General features: G+C 40.5%; 1 protein-coding gene across 5 annotated transcripts in view; it reads right to left on the bottom strand.

Annotated features, from left to right (window-relative positions):
• The window catches only part of ZNF521 (zinc finger protein 521), a 269245-nt gene that overhangs the window by 19700 nt on the left and 230471 nt on the right, over positions 1-19074 (bottom strand). For 4 of the 5 annotated variants that reach the window (XM_073331350.1, XM_073331352.1, XM_073331354.1 and 1 more), the window contains 3 exons: positions 18725-18790; positions 9670-9801; positions 6823-6938 (listed from right to left, as the gene is read on the bottom strand). In XM_073331350.1, coding sequence (XP_073187451.1) covers positions 6823-6938; positions 9670-9801; positions 18725-18790 — 314 coding nt within the window. The remainder of the gene's footprint in view (positions 1-6822; positions 6939-9669; positions 9802-18724; positions 18791-19074) is intronic. The other variant, XM_073331353.1, reaches the window with a different exon arrangement.

Here is a 19074-nt window from a genome sequence, read left to right as displayed (position 1 = left end):
TCAAGTGGAATAGATGCAGCCTATGAGCTAATTGTTTGTCTCCATCAATTTAGGGACATATTTTCAAAAACAGATGCCTAAGTTTTACAAGCAAAACAGACATATGTGGGACAAAGAGGAAATCGTGTGCAGAAAATATATGTGTGTTTATATAATACAGGAAGTTGTACATGCATATATTTATTTGTGCCTATACTTTATCTGTTTTGTAAGAACACATACATATTTTCTGTATGGGTATTCTTTGGGTTACTCCTGGGGGAATTCTGTGCCACTGTGCTTGCACAGAATTCATGTCCCCAGCAGATTTTTTTGCTTTGCTGCACAAAAAGGACTTCTGATGGGGAAGCAAAGGGAAGATGCAAGAGCGGTCATGCACACCTCCCCATCCCCAGCTGCATGGGTACATAATTTGAAGAGCCAGCAGAGAGGTAAATCACTGCGGGGTGGGTGAGTGGGGGAGGACATGACGCAGATGGTGGCTCCTACCCTGCACTAGGCTCAGCTCCTCTTCCCCTGCAAGGAGTAGCTGGGGTCAGGTCAGACCCAGCCCCAGAAATCTCCCTTGGCTGTAGAAAGCTCCCCGCCTCCACCCCTGCTTCCTACTCACATCACTCCTCAACCGCAGAGGGAGGGGTCACTGTCCCCCCTCTGCCCAACCACCGTACATCTGGATGCCCCCTTATCCGGACCTCCTGCCAAGCCTCACCCAGAACCCCCCGCACCTGGACACCCCCCCCAATCGAGCCTCAGCCCCTGCACTGGATCCCTACTGAGCCATTCCCCACTGCACCCAGACTACCCCCTGCTGAGTCCCCCACACTTGAACCCCCACCCCAATGACACCCCCTATGAGGACCACCCCAACGAGCCCCCCGCACCTGCCCCCCCAAACCTCAATCTCCCAGCACCTGGACCCCTCCCACCCCGCTGAGTCTCTCAGATGTGCCCAACCAGCTCCAGCCCCCTGCATCCAGACTCCTGCTGAGCCCCTCTCCCCTGCCTCCGGACCTCCATGCCACTGAGCCCCGACCAGTTGCACCTGGAGCTCCACCCCACAGCACCCAGACCCTCCCACTAACCCCCCATTGTCAGACCCTCCCACCAAACCCCATCCCATCACACCCAGACCCCCTCACTGCTGAGCTCCAACCACCTTCATCTGGCCCCCCTGCAGTGTTCCAGTCCCCGTTCATCTGGAACCCTCCACCAAGCCCCTGTGCATCCAGACCCCCACTCCCCCTGCATCCTGAGCCTCCTCCAAGCTGCCCACATCCAGATTGCCCCACACAGAACCCTCTCACCTGACACCAAGACTTTCCACACTTGGATCATGCTGGGCTGAGCCTGCCTGCCCCACACCTAGATCAGGGGCAAGGGCTGGGCATGCATGTGACACTCTGTCCCTCTCGCTTGCTATCTCGATGAGCCTAGCGCGGGTTGGTTGCAGCCTCATCGCTGAGTCAGCGTCCCAGTGGGGACGGGATCTGCAGGGTGATGGCCTTTGCTTCCCACTACCATGCTGGAGCCTCCACAGTTATTTATTGAGAAATAAAATACACTGAATTTTAAAATATTGTGCACAGAATTTTTAATTTTGGTGTAGAATTCCCCAAGGAGTAGTGGGTGTAATTTAGACATCTATTTTAGAAACTGTAACTAGTATCAGTCCATTTGCCGTTTTCCTACTTCAGCTAATTTGTATTAATTTTTAGGTAAGACTTTCTGAGATTTAGCATGAGATGCTTTACTAAAATTCTGACCTACTACATTCTCCTTGTCCAATAATTTTGCAATTCCATCCAAAAACAATCAAGACTGTCTGAATATCTGTATACGCCAAATGTTTGCCCATCACCATTTTTCAATTGCTTTAGAATGTGACTAATAATACCCCAATATTTGCAATATTCCCTGCAGGAAATGTGTAGGAAATACTGTAAATAGTAAGGTAACATTTCAAATTACCAAAGGAAAAACCAGAAAGTTTTCAAAGGGTGACCACGGTATACATATGTACAAATACGTATATAATAAGACAAGTAAGACTCAGCCCACTTGTTCTAATCTTTCTCAAGCACTGCTTAGTGAAAGCAAAATGGTCACCGTGCACCTGTGACACATCAGGCTTGGTGGATTTTATTGTGTGCTATAAATATTCATGAACTAATGAACTACCGACTGGGAGGGTTTATATTTGAATAGGCCAATCAAAGAAGGTTGGACTCATATGCTCCAAACCTAGAAATTTCTTCTTTAGAAAAGTATTACTGTATGAAAGACTAATATGGCTTAAAACCCCTTAATCCTCATGGGGAAAGAAACATGGAAGGGAATTCAAAGTTTGGTGGGTTTGGAGTTTTTATTTTATTTTTGGTATTTAAACTTTCTCTGACACTGAAGCAAAAGACTTGGAGGAGAAATACTTTGAAAACATTTTCTTAAGTAGCTGAAGTGCGAGTACTTCAGTACTCCCTTGGGTGGGAGGGATAGCTCAGTGGTTTGAGCATTGGCCTGCTAAACCCAGGGTTGTGAGTTCAATCCTTGAGGGGGCCATTTGGGATCTGGGGCAAAAATTGGGGATTGGTCCTGCTTTGAGCAGGGGTTGGACTAGATGACCTCCTGAGGTCCCTTCCAACCCTCATATTCTATGATTCTATACTTCCATTGTATCTCTCTTGAGTCCAAAGCAAAAGTCTGTTTGACTTTTTGGAGAGAAGTTTGCAATGAAAATCAAAGATCGTTCTGTTTTCTCTGGGCAGAAGTTCCAAGCATCAGAAGAGAATGGGACTATATGAGAAGGGACACAGTCCAGAAGGAAAAAAAAATTCTAAAAATACCAAATCCAGCCCCCTGTTAAAAGCAGCTCTACAGTTGAGTTTGTACTCTGAGGCATGCTGAAGAAAAAATAAGAATAATAAACAATAACAATATTTTAAATTTCCATAGCACTCTCTATCCAAAGGCTTCAAAGCACAAACACTAATGTAATTAACAAATCACTACCCTTGTGATATAGGTATTACTATCCCCATTCTACTGATGGAGAAAGTTTGGTACAGGGTGGTTAAGTGACTTGCTCAAGGTCCCACAGAAAGTTAGCACACCTGGTACTAGAACCCAGCTCTCCTGTTTTCCTGTCATCTGCTCTAACAACTTGACTCTGCTTGCCTACAAAAGGCTAAGGCCATCGTTTTCAAATTTGGGGCCTATGTTTTGAAACTTGAGTCCTTATTTAGGTACTTAGCCACAACCTTAATGGGGACTGTGGGTGTTTAACATCTGTGGCAATCAGGTGTTTTTATGTAGGTTCCTAACTTTAGGCACTTATGACTTGATTTTCTGAGGTGCTGAGGACCTACATCTTTCATTGACTTTAACTGCAGGTACTCAGGACCTCTGAAAAACAGGCCGTTAAATTTGGAAACTTTGGCCTAAAGCTTTTAATGTTAATTGGATTTCAGACAGGTTTCCTTTTAAAAACTGACAAGTTATTCCCCACTGCATATTGGCCTATGGGGCCTACAAAGCCAGCATCTGTGCCCCACTCCCTCATCCCTTGATTCTGGGGAACTAGAAAGGTCAGAGATAATCTCTGATTTCATTTTTAAAATAATGCAAAGCCTTTTCTTTGTGAGAACATTCTTGAAAGTGATCTTTTAGATATGCAGGAGCCTGGCCATTGCGCACCCCAAAGATAAGGTCTGAGACCTTGAATTTAACTTGATATTCTATGGGAAGCCCTTGTAGGGAGAAGGGGTCATTTCGATGTGCTCACAGTTGTCAGTGTTGCTGAGTAGATGAGCTGCAGTGTTCTCCACTATCTGGAATTTCCTAAGGTAAATGACATTGCTGTACTGCAGACGCGGGACAGCAGAGGCATGTAAAACTGAGGCCAGGCCATAATCCACGAGTATGGAACAAAGACTCCTAGCCACCTGTTTCTTGCCTTAGTTTCCATACCTGTAAAGTGGGGGTATTTACCCACCCCTTGGGAAAGCTGGGTCAATTAATTAGACAATGTTTGCAAAGTGTTAAATAAATGCTATGATTCCCAGAATGCACACAAAATCCTTTCTGACTGGGCCTAGTGCCCAGGAACCCCAAGTTATTTTGACAATTATCACTTGAAAAACTTACAGACCACAGGACAAGCAACAGTGCTGCACTTCTACTGGAGGCTGGGGCTGGTCTGACCGCACCCCCCCACACACACATTTAAACAATCTAAAATGAGTCAGCTAACCTGCCTCAGAGTGTCCTGTTGCCCATCCACCATCAATAAACCTAGAGCCAACCTTGGGCGGGCCATAGGCATAACACAAAAACCGTGGACACAAATTGGTTACCTTTCTTTGTTGGGGACTAGGAAGCCACAAAAAATTGTTTTGCAAGCCCATCCAAATGGCTAATGCCAGCTAGGCATAATCCAACAGTCCAGCAAAAAACAATGCCAGGGAGGGGAAACTGGCTGAGGTGGGGGGTGGGGAGGGAGGGAAGGGCGGAGGGGGAATCTTTTTAATAGGTTTTATCTCCTTTTATTAATAATACAGCACTGGGCTACAATAATGATAGATTTATCACTTTTCTCATTAATTAAAAGTTCAGTACTGTGGGTGATGGATATAAAAAATGTTAGTTATAGTTATTCAGACAAATATAGTCATATACTCAAATCTCAGGTACTGGAGTTCTTAGGCCGTTAATACTGGGAGGTGTATATACAGCTTTATGACTGTCTAGCTTGCAACTTGTTCGCTCATCTGATGTTCAGATTGATATTTTTAATTTAAAAAATATTAAAAAGTTATTTCTGAAAAATCCAGACTGCATTAAGCATGCGAGTACTATTAAAGTGTTATGTTTTAAATGAATAAATAGTTTTAGTTAAATATTTCTTCAATTTCAATTCATTTTACAAGTGTAAAAATAACAGACAGGCTTTAGGATCCTGTAGAACCCTTAAACCTGTACCAGTTAGTAACCCGGCGGCCTCTTCAAGCATACTGTTCTAAGTCCATAACAGAAGCTTTAGATCTCCTTCCCCTCTAGAGAAATAAAGTATCCCCCAAAAAGTTAAAAACAGGTTCTTCCAGTCACATCAGAGCAACAAAGACTTTTAAAACCTGTTTCTGAACAAAAGAAGAATGCTTTTGGCAGGGGAGGGAGAAGAAAGGTCTGTTGAGATTATTAAAATTAAGGTCTGTGTTTTTCTGTGAAGGCTATAGAAGCTATGCCAGTTATTAGATTAATAATTAGAAAGGCAGCATTGTCCAAGGATGGAAGTGAAGATGGTTTGACCTGGACATGAAGGGAAGAGAGTGCTCGTGTCTGGGGCTAAATCAGAGGCTTTGCCAAAACCAGAACAATGCCACCTTCCCCTATCTGTCCCTAGACTGATTCCAGCAAAAGTTGGGAAACTGAAAATTAAGGCTGACATTCCAGTTTCACACACAGTACGGTTAAACTGTACAGGCACAACCCCCCCTCCCCCCACCACCGTAAAAGAGAAATACAACTTGATAGATCTCAATATCCAATTCTCATACAACATATTGAGGCCCAGTGTAAGCTCTCAAAATCTAATTTCTTTTCCCACATAAGAAATAATTCATACTGTCATCCTGAGTATTAGCATTAAGTTTTAAATACATTAACATTACAATAATTGACATACTAAATGAGCACACACGCCCTCCCTCCCCCCCGCCTCTTATCTCAAACGACAAAGATAAATCTAGCTCTGGTCAAAAGTGAACTAAATTGAGGAGGCTCAGTTAAGCTTCTTACAGACAACAGTCCATGTTATAAAAACTATAAACACCTTCAGTATAGTGCTTTGCACCACACTCTTCAAAAGAAGAACATGCAGAGTAAAAAATAACACTACAGGAGAAATATATTTTCTTTATGTCATCAGCACTGACCCGTTTTAGCAAATGGAGATCCTGGAAGGTTGACTTCCAAACACTCTTCTGATAATATTCAAACGTGAATTAAAATCGTTAATGAATATTTGGTACTCTATTCTTCTGATCTTTCTAAATGTGACAAGTCATTTCAGGAGTACTAGCAATGTAATGATCCTTTCCAAGAGAAAGAGAGCAGCTAAATTAGCATATAACCAGGCATTCTTTGACCGAAACTTGTTTTCAGAAGGTATACAAGATTTATCCCCCCTCCTCCTGTCCTATTCTTCTCCAACAATAAGAGAATTCTACTGACCCTTCAGACAGTGTACAAGAAGTAGAAGACAATGAAATCTTCATATAACTAATTTTATCTGAGGTTTAATATTTATGGGAGGGTGGATTGACTAGCAGCTGGACACGGGTACAGTACGCTACTGCATTCTATAGCTTACTCTTCTTTCATTCCCACCTTCTTATGCTAGCTCTTTCTCGCTGACTGCCAGAAGGAGAAGAACACACAGGCTTCATTTTCATTCTTCTATTCACTGGCTGTTTTGGGTGCTAAATAGGAATGTAAGCTGCTCATTTCTCTCCTTTCCTCCCTTAAAATATCAAGAACACCAATTCTGAAACACTCTTAATCTCCACCAAACTACGCAGCAGGAGTCCAATGGTTGCCCCTACTGTCTAGGTTTAAACTAGCAAGTCAGATGCTCTGTTACTGATAGCTCTTACAAGTGGCATGAAATGCTACTCATGTGAGTTATACACGAGGTTTTTTGTGCTCTCTGTTATTCCTTCCTCTGGCTCCCCCCAACCCATACTGAAGAGCAAGGAATGCAATGAGCCCAGCTACAGAACACATTTGTTCAGTACTGCTACAGCCCATGAATCTTCATGAATATGGTACCTGCAGCTCTGTTTGGAAGAAGAACTTCTGCGGACACTGCGTGCAGTCGTAGATCTTGTCTTCTTGTCCATGGGCTGAGAAAATATGCTGCTGCAATTTGTTTGCTTGAACAAACACTGAAATGTTAAAACAACAGTGAGCTTTTCATTATTTAATTTCACAAGTGGAAAGTCATTTGTAAGCATTTCGCCATTAATGCACAGTAGTTCCAAGAGGTAGAATTAAGCTGGTACACTGTAATTTCACATTATACTGTTGCACTAATAGGCGCAACCAACACTATTCATCTACACAGTGAGGTCCCAATTTTTTTTAAAAGGCATTGTACTAAATGTCTGGCAAAGAGACCCCCCCAGAACAATCAATATAGTTCAAATATAAAGATTTAGAAATGCCATTTTCTCTTACAAATTATTTTAAAATGAACTGAAGGTCACCAAGCATACTATCTTGAAAATGAACACACATGAAACTTATTTCCTAGCAACCAACAGGTCTGGAAAGCGTAGGTTCCAAAGCCCCGCTTACTGTATTTGCCTAAAGTTAAAGCTAACAAACAGCTCTGTATTTAAATGTGTTAATGCTAAAAATTATATCCCACAGCTACAGTGTGGCAATGTCTATGAATGTGAAACAGAACTGCAGGTAAATTCTCTTTGGATACTTTAAGATCAACTCTGCCTACACACTGAATGCAAGGGTTTCAATAATATAAACATGTTCAATTTTAATGACTACAAAACAAGGCCCTAAGACTGTGTAACAGTTTACCTAGGAGACATACTATTAATAATTAAATTGTATATGCCAGAGGCAGTGTTTGGGTTGGCAGCACTGACTTCTGATGGATGCCTGGTGCACTGTGACCTAAAAAAGTTTGCATCTACAATATTAATCTGTATAGGCAGAAAAAGGATTTATTAAAGATGCTGGCATTTGACTTTGACTCCACTCCTAATCATTAAAATTATTCTAATTGCAAGGCAACAAAAAATATTAGAATATTGTTCTTGTGAGTCATACATTTTAATCACATTTCTCATTACCTTAAAAAAACTGCTAAGATTCCATTTTCCATATAAAACGTATATTGGTGATTTTTAGTTCTTGTTAATATTCTAGCAAGACATACTGAAATAATTTAATAGCACATTGCTAAAAAACCACCATTGTTTACGATTAATGCTCTGTGTCTATTTACCCCATCAGCGAAAAGGAAAAAAGGTTTCACACAGATTGGAATTGACTTATCTCCATACTCCTTAACACATTTTCCAAGGCTACTGGCTCAAACATTAAAAGATTATTTTTTTTATCAGGGATCTTGCTCACGTGGCGAATCACCAGTGGAGACCCTTTACAGATGCTAGTTTGTATACTGCATAAAACACCCCCCAAACTTGTTGTCGTTAAACTCTTGGAATCCTTAAACACACAATATTAGAGTAAAAGAAAATCAACTCTTTACATATGTGTACACAAAGCCAAGGAAAAAACCCCCATACAATCAATAATAAAACCAAAAGACAAAGAACTACCTCACTGAAAGAATTATTGAACGCAGATGCCTAACAGGCAAACTGTTGAAGGCAGAACTATACACAGACTCAGACAGGACTATGGCAAGCTGTGCAGTGAAAATGAACTATATGTTTTTAAATTGTATAATTCAACAAGAATATGTAACCTGAATAAAGTGAGGTAATAATCAGTGCCAGCCACTCTATCTGCAAGAAGAAAAATTCAACTTTAATTTTCTTTTGCAGGGTGTACTTAAGTTTTATTGGGAGGGGAGCTGCCAAACAAAGAGGAATAAAATGAAGGTATTAAGCGGTCTATTTGCCTATCAATGCACAGGCTTAAAGCATATTAATGGAAAACAGAAACCTTGAATGGCTTCCAAGATTAGCATGCTATTGATAGAAGAATACCCTAAGTGTGTTTTATCATGTTTTCCTATAGTTCTGCAACAGTCTCAGATTTTCATTTTATAAGCAAATTATGCATTTATGATACCTATTAACACTTGTGTTTTAGGGTGTAATTTTATAAAACAGTCTGCTAAAAAAAAAGGCCTATTGCCCTTTAAAAAAAAAGTCTGTGTGCATCCTTTGAATGTGTTCTCATTTTTAAGAACAATTGGGGGTAAGTTTTATGCACCATTTTTATGTGCCTCATTATATGTCAAATCTTGTACTCCTTAGTCCTTCTAGGCCAAGCCACTCTCTCAGCTGGGTTTATACCAATGCATATCTATTGACCTGAGAGGAACTAAAACTAGATTTAGACCTATGTCACTGACAGCAGAACTTGGCCCTGTGTAAGGAGTGCAAAATTTCCCCAAAAGCAAATTATGAAGGTTCTCCTTTTCTAGTGCCAACAACTAAATTAAACGGGAGCATTACTGTTGGTCCAAAGGAGAACACTGCAGCATGCTTTCTGGGCCAAAGCCAGCACTCCTTACCCAAGTTCTGCTCTCATTTACCACATTTTCTATAATTGGACAGCATGTATTGATGGTCATTTTCCCCCTTGGCAAGTTTAGAACATGACAGTGACGACACCGAGGTGTATGAATGTAACAATCAGTTTTGCAATTCTAAAAATACAAAGTTCTGATAAATAACTTTGAAATGCAATTCACGTAGATGCATGCCTGACCTTCCATCAAGCCTGATTTTTTAAACAGTTTCTAATCAATATTACTAATGAGCACAAGTCTAATATTGCATCTCAAAACTGACCTAAAGTCATAACATGACATAAATACTGAGGGCCATATAAATGAAAGCTCTGTATGCATAGGCTAAAGGCATTACAGGGAATGTACTGATCCCATCCGCCTACCTGTAAAGCAGACTGGACATTTGAAGGTGCCCCCCATTCCTTCAAAGCTGTGTTCTATCAGGTGGCACTGAAGTTTGGCAGGAGAGTCAAATGTTTGATTGCAGAGTTTACATTCATGGTTCAATCCTTCGTCTGGTGGAGAAATCAAAAGGAAGGTGAAATTCATCATGGATATTACGAAGTGCCAAGTCCAATATGATCTATGGACTGAACAGTTTTTTGTTTATCTAGTCCTGATAAACCTGCTGCCCCTAAAATCTATGGCTTCTGAAATGTTCTTCATCTGCAAGGTTTAAGAGCATAAACAACATACAAAGCCAAAGATTTGGTACATATAATTGTCATTGGATAGAAATGCAGATGTATCAGATTTCACTAAGAAACTAGCTCTGAGACAGGGAACATACATCCCTAACAAACCCACCCAATCACAAATGCATATATTTCCAAAGGAGTGCACAAGGAATTACATGTTTGGCGTCTATCAGCAAAGATGAGAATTGTATGCTTAAATGATCCTTCTTCCACTCTGCCTCTCAGTGGTATTCCTCGCAGCCAGCATGACAATGCATAGGCTTCAACCACAAACCAGTGTTTTATAACCTCCTATATAACTCCCCACTCCAGTTTTCCCTTCTCACTCCAGCTCCTGGTTTCTCTTGCAGACAGCCACCAAACTCATACCAATTTTTATAGGCTCTCAACACCCTTTTGGATAATCATAGATTTTTTTTTTCCTTTACTCATTATGTTTCCTAAATGCTCAGAAGTCCCTCACTCTTCCTTGACATAGGCTTTCCTGGTGGTATCACATGGCCTTAAAACCCTTCCCACTGCTACCTACAGGTTCCCTATGCTTTCGTCCACAGGCATCACTCCTAGCTTCAGGCAGTGAATGGCTGTCCTACTTAGAAACAGTTGCTAAGTAAGATGAGGCTTCCAGACCTTCTGCAGAGGGGTCAATTCCCACAGCACAGCTTAGAAAAGGTCCTTCTGTATGTCACTAGTGTGTTACACAAATAACATTGATCCAGCAGGTAAATACAATATTTGATTACTAAAAATCAAACAACACCACACAGCTTGGCAACCAACTAATCTCTACAACATTTCTTAGGTGAAAAAATGATTTAGGAAAGCCCTCTCTCTATCCCAAATATATAAATGTCAAACTGTCTACCTTCTGCTTAATACAACACTGACTAGAGTGATTAGTAACCATAATGACCAACATGCCAGGTTGGTAACTGCTGTCGATAGTGCATAGAACACACATAACACACACAAGCTTTTTTGTTTGTTTAATTCTATTAGAAAATTCTTTGAATTAATTTAAAGAAAACATGTCATGGAACCTGTAAACTGAGTGGTGTCACACAGTCTCTCAACCTAACCCTTAATAACTAACCAGAACTGAAATAATTTCAGTTGTATGCCTGGTGTTTTTGTTAGGCTGAATTTCTCTGAAGGCTAAATTCAGCCTTGGTGTAAGCAAGGGTAAGGGTAAGAATTTGGCGGGGGGGGGGGGGGGCAGGGAATAAAGCATAACTAAGCTACTCAGGACATTCTAAATTTTAAAATTTCCTAAGAGGAAAAATCCATTGTGTATTTGGAGCTGTAGCAAATTCTTCTTGAATATAATTATCTAAACGGTTTATGAATTCTTCATATTGAGAAGATTCATATTGAGAAGGTGTAGAGCAAAACCTACAAAGCCATAAGGATTACACTTTATGTTAGGGGTTCTCTCAGTTAAGTAATCAGCATTAATAATATAGGCATGCACATAACTTTGTTTTTCCAACATGATAAAATCATGTTTTTAACTTAGCTGTGAATATAGAAACTTTTGGTCCTATTCTGGCTCTTTAAAATTATTGCTTATATGCTTCTCTTTCCCCTTCTTCCTTCCTGTCAGTCATCATGCAGCAGGATAGGGATTCACAGGGATAGCCAGGCACACAACAACAAGCAGAGTTTTAGCTTTTCCCATAGCAATTTGTTTTTGTTCTTTACGAAGTCCTGTATTAAAACACTGCTAAATTATCCTATCTAACATCACCCATTGAAACAGTGATCATAGTGTATTGAAATGGCTCGTCTTCCTGGGGAGACTATATATGCTAGGGTCAGAAGATCATAACTTGCTTGTGCACAAATTTCATGTATCTAACTACACTGTGATCTGTGCCTGGTATTCTATCAAAAATTGATCCAGAAGCCTAGTACATAGTTGGGAAGGGGGGAAGGAGAGGGCTATCTGAGCTGTGTGACATCTTTTATAAATCAGTGTATATAAATTAATAAATATTGACCCCAAAACATCTTCCATCCTCAGTGGGGATGCTCAGTTTTAGTGGATACTCAAGAAGCTGCCTAGGTTTTTCATCCTTCTGCCAACACTGCTAACCCTCTTTAGAGTCTGTAACCACTGTTCAAAGATAAGCCCTGCCGCATCTAATCACCACGAGGGTGGGCAAGAAGCCAGAAAACATCTGTTTGGAGGAGGAGGAAAATTGTTTAAAGGCAGCAGCATGCACAGAACTCAGCCACCAAGAGGACCAGAGAGGATCTCTCTGTCCCAGCCCAAAGGCTACCATGATGGAGGACAGCTGTGTAAACACAGCAGGACAGGGCCAGAAACAGTAGCCAAAATACAGGGCACCCTGCCCAATACCGGATAATTAAGAGGTATGGTCATAACGTGTGATGAACGTTTTACAAGGTACTCTCTCAGAAATAGGCAGGCTCCAGCAGTGGATGGTGCTGAAGAAGAACGTACACTCAGCAGCCTCATACAAAGCTGGTGCTTCCCTTTCTGAAGATCCTGAACTGGCATTCTCCATCCCTCCCACACTAGGAAACAGGTATTGTCATACTAGATCTGACCAACCATTCACCTAGCCAGTATCCTTTCTCCGATACTGGCCAGTACCAGGTATTTCAGAGAAAATCCCAATAATGGACAATTATGCACTAACAAGCCGATGAGGGAAGTTTCTTTGTCAACCTGTCCATGCTGATGTACAGACTCACAGCATGTGGGACAGCGGGAGCTCATCCCTGGCTCTTTCACCCATCAAGGTGAAAATAATCAATGCCAAGCCTTGAAACACAGAGTTAGCATTGGCAAATTAATGGTGCTAGTCATTCTATATCACTAGCATCCTGAAGGGAAATTTCTCAAAACATTCCAAGGGGATATGGATTCCTGAATTGAGATACTGGGATACAGAGAAATTCAAACAGGAATGGGGTTATGGAATTTTCCTTGCCTGGTCCACAATAATTATCTTAATTAAACATGGCAAAACAGGTAGAAAGATATGAATTCTGATTTGAAGAATATCTAATTTTGGCTAATACAGTGTTTTTACTTGTTCAAGAACAGTTGGTCCCTGTTAAAATAAGACTGTTATATTTCCAGTATCCCTGAGATCTGTTGGTCACAAACATTAAAATTACTTAGCCAGCTTTATATTGCTAATTTCATTTTCCTAAAGGTTTATAAAAAGGGATTAAAAAGTTCACTTCACCAACTCACCTCTGGCAAATGGGTAACTTCCCCAGGCAAGAACCATCAATGTCTGCAGAATCTAAGCTTTCTGTTCAAAAATAAATGTGCCTAGCCCTTACATTTATAAAGATCACATTTAAAACATGAACAAATTTGTTTTCTTCCTACGTCTGCAGCTTTGGGATTTTCTTTACATGGGACAATTTTTTCACTCCAAGTTTGACATAAAACTCACCCTGTGCTCCATGCCTGGAATAAATGGCAAATTTCCACTTATTAAATTCAAGAATGTGAGATGGGCATTACTTAAACTTAAGAGGAAGGAACATAGTTAGCACATAGCACTGGATTAGGAGTCAAGAGTTCTGGGGTTTCCCAGCTCTGCTACTGACTTATTGTGTGGCCTTGGGCAAATCAGTTATTCTCTCTGCTTTAGATTATCCATCAATAAAACAGGTATAGTAGTTTTTACCTAACTCTCAAGGGTGTTATGAGGTTACTTAATTAGTGACTAATTATGGCTTTTAATAAGACTACCATGACAGAGGAGGGGCTCTGCATCAATGCTAGATCCTAGAGGCATTCTAGCACAGTGACTGCTGAGACACACAGAAGACCTCTGGAAACACCAAGGGAGCTCACATCAGGGTGATCGCTGCCTTTCACAGGTGCAGTGCGTGTGTGTGCACGTGCAAACACTGCCCCCCTCCACTTCTACTGGTTTTGGTGTAACAGGTAGTGCAGAGGAGGGTTGGGTCATTGCTCTGCCCTGCCCTGCTTCCTGTGGAGAATTCAGAAGTGTCACTAGTGCTGTATCTCCCTCTGGTATACAGGAACAGGCTGGGGTTGTGGACGCTCCTTGTGGAGGTATAAGGTAGGGAAAAAGGGAGTTGGAAAGATTTCTTGAGCCTTCTTACATAATTGTGCATGGCCAGCCACAATCTGGCTCTTATTTAGCAGGCAATTTGCTAAAGCACTACAACAGTGCATAAAGTATTATATCATTAATAAAAATAAAGGGCCAGTGGCAAATGCCACATTTTCAGTTTACATTTGGGATAAATCTGAAATGCAATGGAGTGTCAGAATACAGTCCACGAGGTCTTCTTCCCCACACAAGAGAGCTGCTATACTTCGAGTGAGAGTGTGTGTCGGGGGGGGGGGGGGGGCGGCAAGTGCTGAACAGCTTTAAAAAATTCAATCAAAATAATCTTCTGCTCTTTAGAAAGGTGGCGGCTGACAGTAATTGGAAAATACTGTCTGACTCATTTATTAAAGTGAGATTCAGAGTCAATTGATTTAATAACCATTAGAATATTCTATTAAGGGTATAATAGGTTGGAACAGCCCTATTTTTTATGAAGAGTTATAGGTAAGAAATAAGCAATGCTATGGAATTCTAGGCAACCGCTTATATGGATTAAATTTAGAATATTGCTTGCAACACAGGTATTAAAGCACCAACTATCAGGAGGAGGAATAGGAAATACATTCCAGTGCAAACGAGTTAGCTGAACAATGAGAAAGAAATTAACCTATAACACCTACACTTTTCCAAATTAAACGGAAAACCGTACCTTGCAGTCCCTGGTGTTGCACATTGCAAAACAAGTCAGTATGTCCTTCACGTTATAGATCCAATAACTCCATAAGGGAGTTAAGAACAAAGTGCCCACTGTATATCACAAAACTGAGATTTAAAAGTGCACCTACATGGTTAAGGTGTGAGGTAAGACATGGTTAAAGCCTAACAACATCAATGAGGATGGCTTACCCAATGTTGGAAGATAATTTAATTTGACGCATGCAGAATTTCCGGCTAAGTAAATTATTTCCATTTATAATCTTTACTCAGACGATACATAAATGTAAACATGAATAAATTCCAAATAAAAGTGTGTAATATTCATATAAATATTTAATATTTACACAAATATTAAATGTTTCAATGGATGTAAGCAGATTGTAATTGAGGTGCAGCCCATTACCTTAAGCAGCTAACTTGATAACCAGCTATAAAAACAAACAACAAAATCCATCTTGAAGCTGAACATACACTCACATTCAAAGCTGTAGGCTATCTGCTAAAAATTCTCTCTCTTACCATTCAACACCTACATCTGCTAATTTGTTACTTTTATTCCAGAGAAAACAGATAAAGTTGTAACATTCTGGCAGTTCAGACCCCATCAAAGTTCTGAACTCCACACAGAACTTATTTCACTGAAGACAGTGACATTTCAATATAAACTTTAAACAAGGGAAGCAGCCTCTGTGTGTCCCAAGTTTATGCTTTTTTCTTGTCAATAAAAACAAAAATCTAGTGTGGCTACAAGCAAATTGTTCAGTGGTTGACTCACATGCAGTTGTTAAGTTGGTAACCACTGGGGGCCCCCTTATATTGTCCGAACAACACTATAGCCACCACTGAAAACCAATTTGTATCAGTTTATAAGTAGGACTCTCTCTCATTCACCTTCCAGGCTGTCCAGAAGGGTCCTTCTGCCTCCTACTTTGACTGAATCCATCAGCTAAGGTCCAAAGATATAAACTCCTCCTGGTAAAGCTCCTGATCAAAACAGGAGTAAACTCTGCCCTCTGCATAAAACACAGGAACCAAATGGCCTGAAGTTCCTGTAATTTTCCAGCTCAAAAGTGTGTACAGCTACAGTGTGTTTTCTTTTTTAACCAAGCAAACTATGCCCTAAACCAATTTCTTCCCCTTCACCTTGCTTCCCCTCTTCCCTGAGTTAATTTCACAGCACACATTTATAAGCCAGAGGTCTAAGGAGTAACGAAGAAATGGCACAGATGACAAAGCTAACCCCTTGGCTACAACAGCTTGTACTAAAAAATAGAGTAAAAAAAATAAGCAGTACTGCATTGTAATTTGCAATGCATATGTTGACCCAATTGTTTCTTAGTTTACGTATTTGTGTCACTGGTGCTTCTTTTTTAATGACAATGTGCAGAGTTCACAACTGCTACACAAATACAAAAGTGTCTGAGTTTTGTTACAAATAATTTCACTGCTATTTCAAACCCAGCTAGTAACTGTAATTCTTAAGCCCCTGCTATAAAAAAGAACTTCTAGTGTTCAAATATCAGGTAGGCCTTTTCTCCACCTGCTTAAAGAAGACACAATTACTCTATAAAGACTTGATGCTGAACTGAACATTGCCTGATGAATTCTAGCATCATGTTTGTCATTTCTCCCTGATTGAAATAGAGCTTCTGTCATTTTTAATTTCTCAAGCATTATCATGCCACCCGCCCCAAGACAAAAACCACAATCCACCAAGGTGTTAATTCTGAAAAGCACAGGAGTAAAGTGATAAAGAAATAGATGTACTAAAGCCAAAGGATACAGCTGGAATTTGCTGAAAGGAAATGTTTACAGCACTGAAAGAACTGCCACTGAAAAAAGTCTAATAAAAAGTCTAAATGAAGTCCCATCCTGTTCTGCTAGGCTAGGAGCATAGGGTCTGAGTGGGCGACAGAATTACAATCAGGAATGTCCTGTCATATTCAGGAAAGCTGACCACTTTTCTCACACTGTGGGAGGGGGGGGGGCATTTATTCTCAGTCCAATTCTAAATGAGTCTGTGACTTTGGTCATAAAAAGTTTGCTCAGTGTGGAAACCTAGCATGCATGGTTCCATCTTGGGTGACATTTCCCCGTCCCTTTTCAAATAAAAAAAAAGAGGATATTTAGGGCAAGATTGTGCCTACCTGTGAGTGGGTACATGGGAGGGAGTTGGGGCAAAGAAGTAAGGAGCCTTCCCCATTTTATGCCCATGCTTAGCAGTCATGCAAAATCCTAGTCCTGTCATCCACGAGTCACACAGGCAATCTTAGCCCTCCCAAATAGGGCGAAGAAAGGCAGGGCAGGGCAAGGCCAGGCTATGACTCTTCCCCGTCCACTGTGTTGGCCCTTGGAGCTGTACCAGTACTGGAGAGAACATGTGCATTGGACCCTGTAAAATGGTGGTGCTGGGGCACTTCAGCTCCAATAGTGCTCCCAGAGGCATTGTGCAATATGGCCTACTCTATGGCTAAGGAACACGCAGCTTTTTGTAGAGTATTGCTAATGCACCTTTGAGGAACAGCCACTAGGAGAAGGGTGCTGATGGAGCAACAAGCACTAGAGTCCACCTCCTCAATTAAAGCAAAAAGTCTATCTCTCCAGGGCCAGATTTTGAAATTAACTCTGCTTAAGGGAAAGCTAGTTTGCTGCATCTCTCACTCCACTGTATTTCTGTCTGAAGCAAGGGATGCATTTCACTTCACCAACTGTTCACCTTTTTGCTTGGTTGCACTCACTTTGGCTGCATGTAAGTGAATTCTTACTACAAGTGCCTTTAGCACTGTACATTGATTAAACCCCCAAATGCCTAACCAATCAGGTTGGTTAAAATAAAAAAGGATTCATTGCATATCTAACAGTCCTAGCTTCTTAATAACTCTCATATTTTCATCTCAAGTAAGAAAGATTTCCATGTAGCAAATGCCCTTTCCAGGCATCTGGCTACTAGGAGAGAGTTCAAGAATTCAGCAACAGAGTTAGTCACCATGTTATGGGACACAATTTGTTACTTCTTGTCTGTAACTGCACCAGGAAAAGGTATTTAGTTTTTGTTTTTTTTTTAAATCTGCGTTGCATCACATAGCATGTACACATCACAAGGTTACACAACATCATTGCTATGCAGCCTCCTGTGACATGGCATATTCTGCAAATAATTTTCAAAATGTTTTCTCCTTGCTATTAGAAGAAATTAAAAGCACCATTAAGAAAAAGCTGTAGTTTCTGAGTTAGTTGTAGCAGTATGAATCATTCAAATGTACTTCTAGCTTAACACTATCTCTCCAAAATGCTCTATGAGCATAAACCAAAGACTTAAACAGACTGATCTGGCAAATGCCTGCACATTGGAGTAACTAACTCAGATGAGCAGTCCTCCTAGTTTACATGAAACTGTTCATGTGAGTAGATAACTCAGAAATTTGCAAGGTCAGGCCTTTTAAACTGAGGCACGGCAAATGACTGATCCTTCTCCCATTGAAGACAATGGAAAATCTCTCACTAAATTTAGCTGGAGAAGGATCAGGCTCTATATAATTTGTACAAGGCCATAACACAATCAGGGTCAGTCAAGATTAGAATTTTGCAATTCCTTGTTCTCAATCCTGTGCTGAGGCCATATTTCTCCCTGAAAAGAAAGTTTCTTGTACCAACCCTTCTATAGTAAAATAAAATTATAATTCGAACTGTTCAGAGACTGGCTGGCAAAGTATTTATTAACAATTTAATCAAACCATGGGGAAAAAAACTAATAAAAATGTCACATTTGTATTCAGAAGAATTAAGAACAGAGTAATATAAGTCAAAAACTTTTGGTTTTTAGTATTGTGCATTCATTTTAAATGTGATTTTTTTTTTCTTGCTGTGTTGGATGTATTTTTTTGTTGTTGTTGTTGTTCATGCTTTCTGCTTGGAGAGGTAGCTTTCTCTGTTGTTTGATGTTAAATACCTACTAGTAATGCCCACCCGTCTGGGACTTCTGGAACTGGTGGAAGTACAGGTATATCTACCTTCGAGTACTGCACAAAAAAAACACAAATTGGTAAAATTGAAAGAGGATATTTCATGCAGCATAAACTAAACGCAACCTGTTGTAAAGTTAGGTCTACAGGGAAAACATCTTCTAGCACTGAGACAGTCGAATAGTCAATATTAATTCCACACAGCAGTGGACTAGCAGCACGAGCTATGTACCGTACACAACTCTCATCAGGTATTTTTTGTTCTGAGTGTATAGCAAGGTCAGGGCCTTCTTTTTTTGGCACAAAGCCACTAGTTGTCTGAAGGAGAAAATCACTAAATG

This window comes from Lepidochelys kempii, chromosome 2 (genome assembly GCF_965140265.1).
Source record: "Lepidochelys kempii isolate rLepKem1 chromosome 2, rLepKem1.hap2, whole genome shotgun sequence".
Classification (NCBI taxonomy): Eukaryota; Metazoa; Chordata; order Testudines; family Cheloniidae; genus Lepidochelys; species Lepidochelys kempii.
The sequence above is the reverse complement of the archived record's forward strand: the minus strand, read 5'-3'. Positions and strand labels throughout refer to the sequence as shown.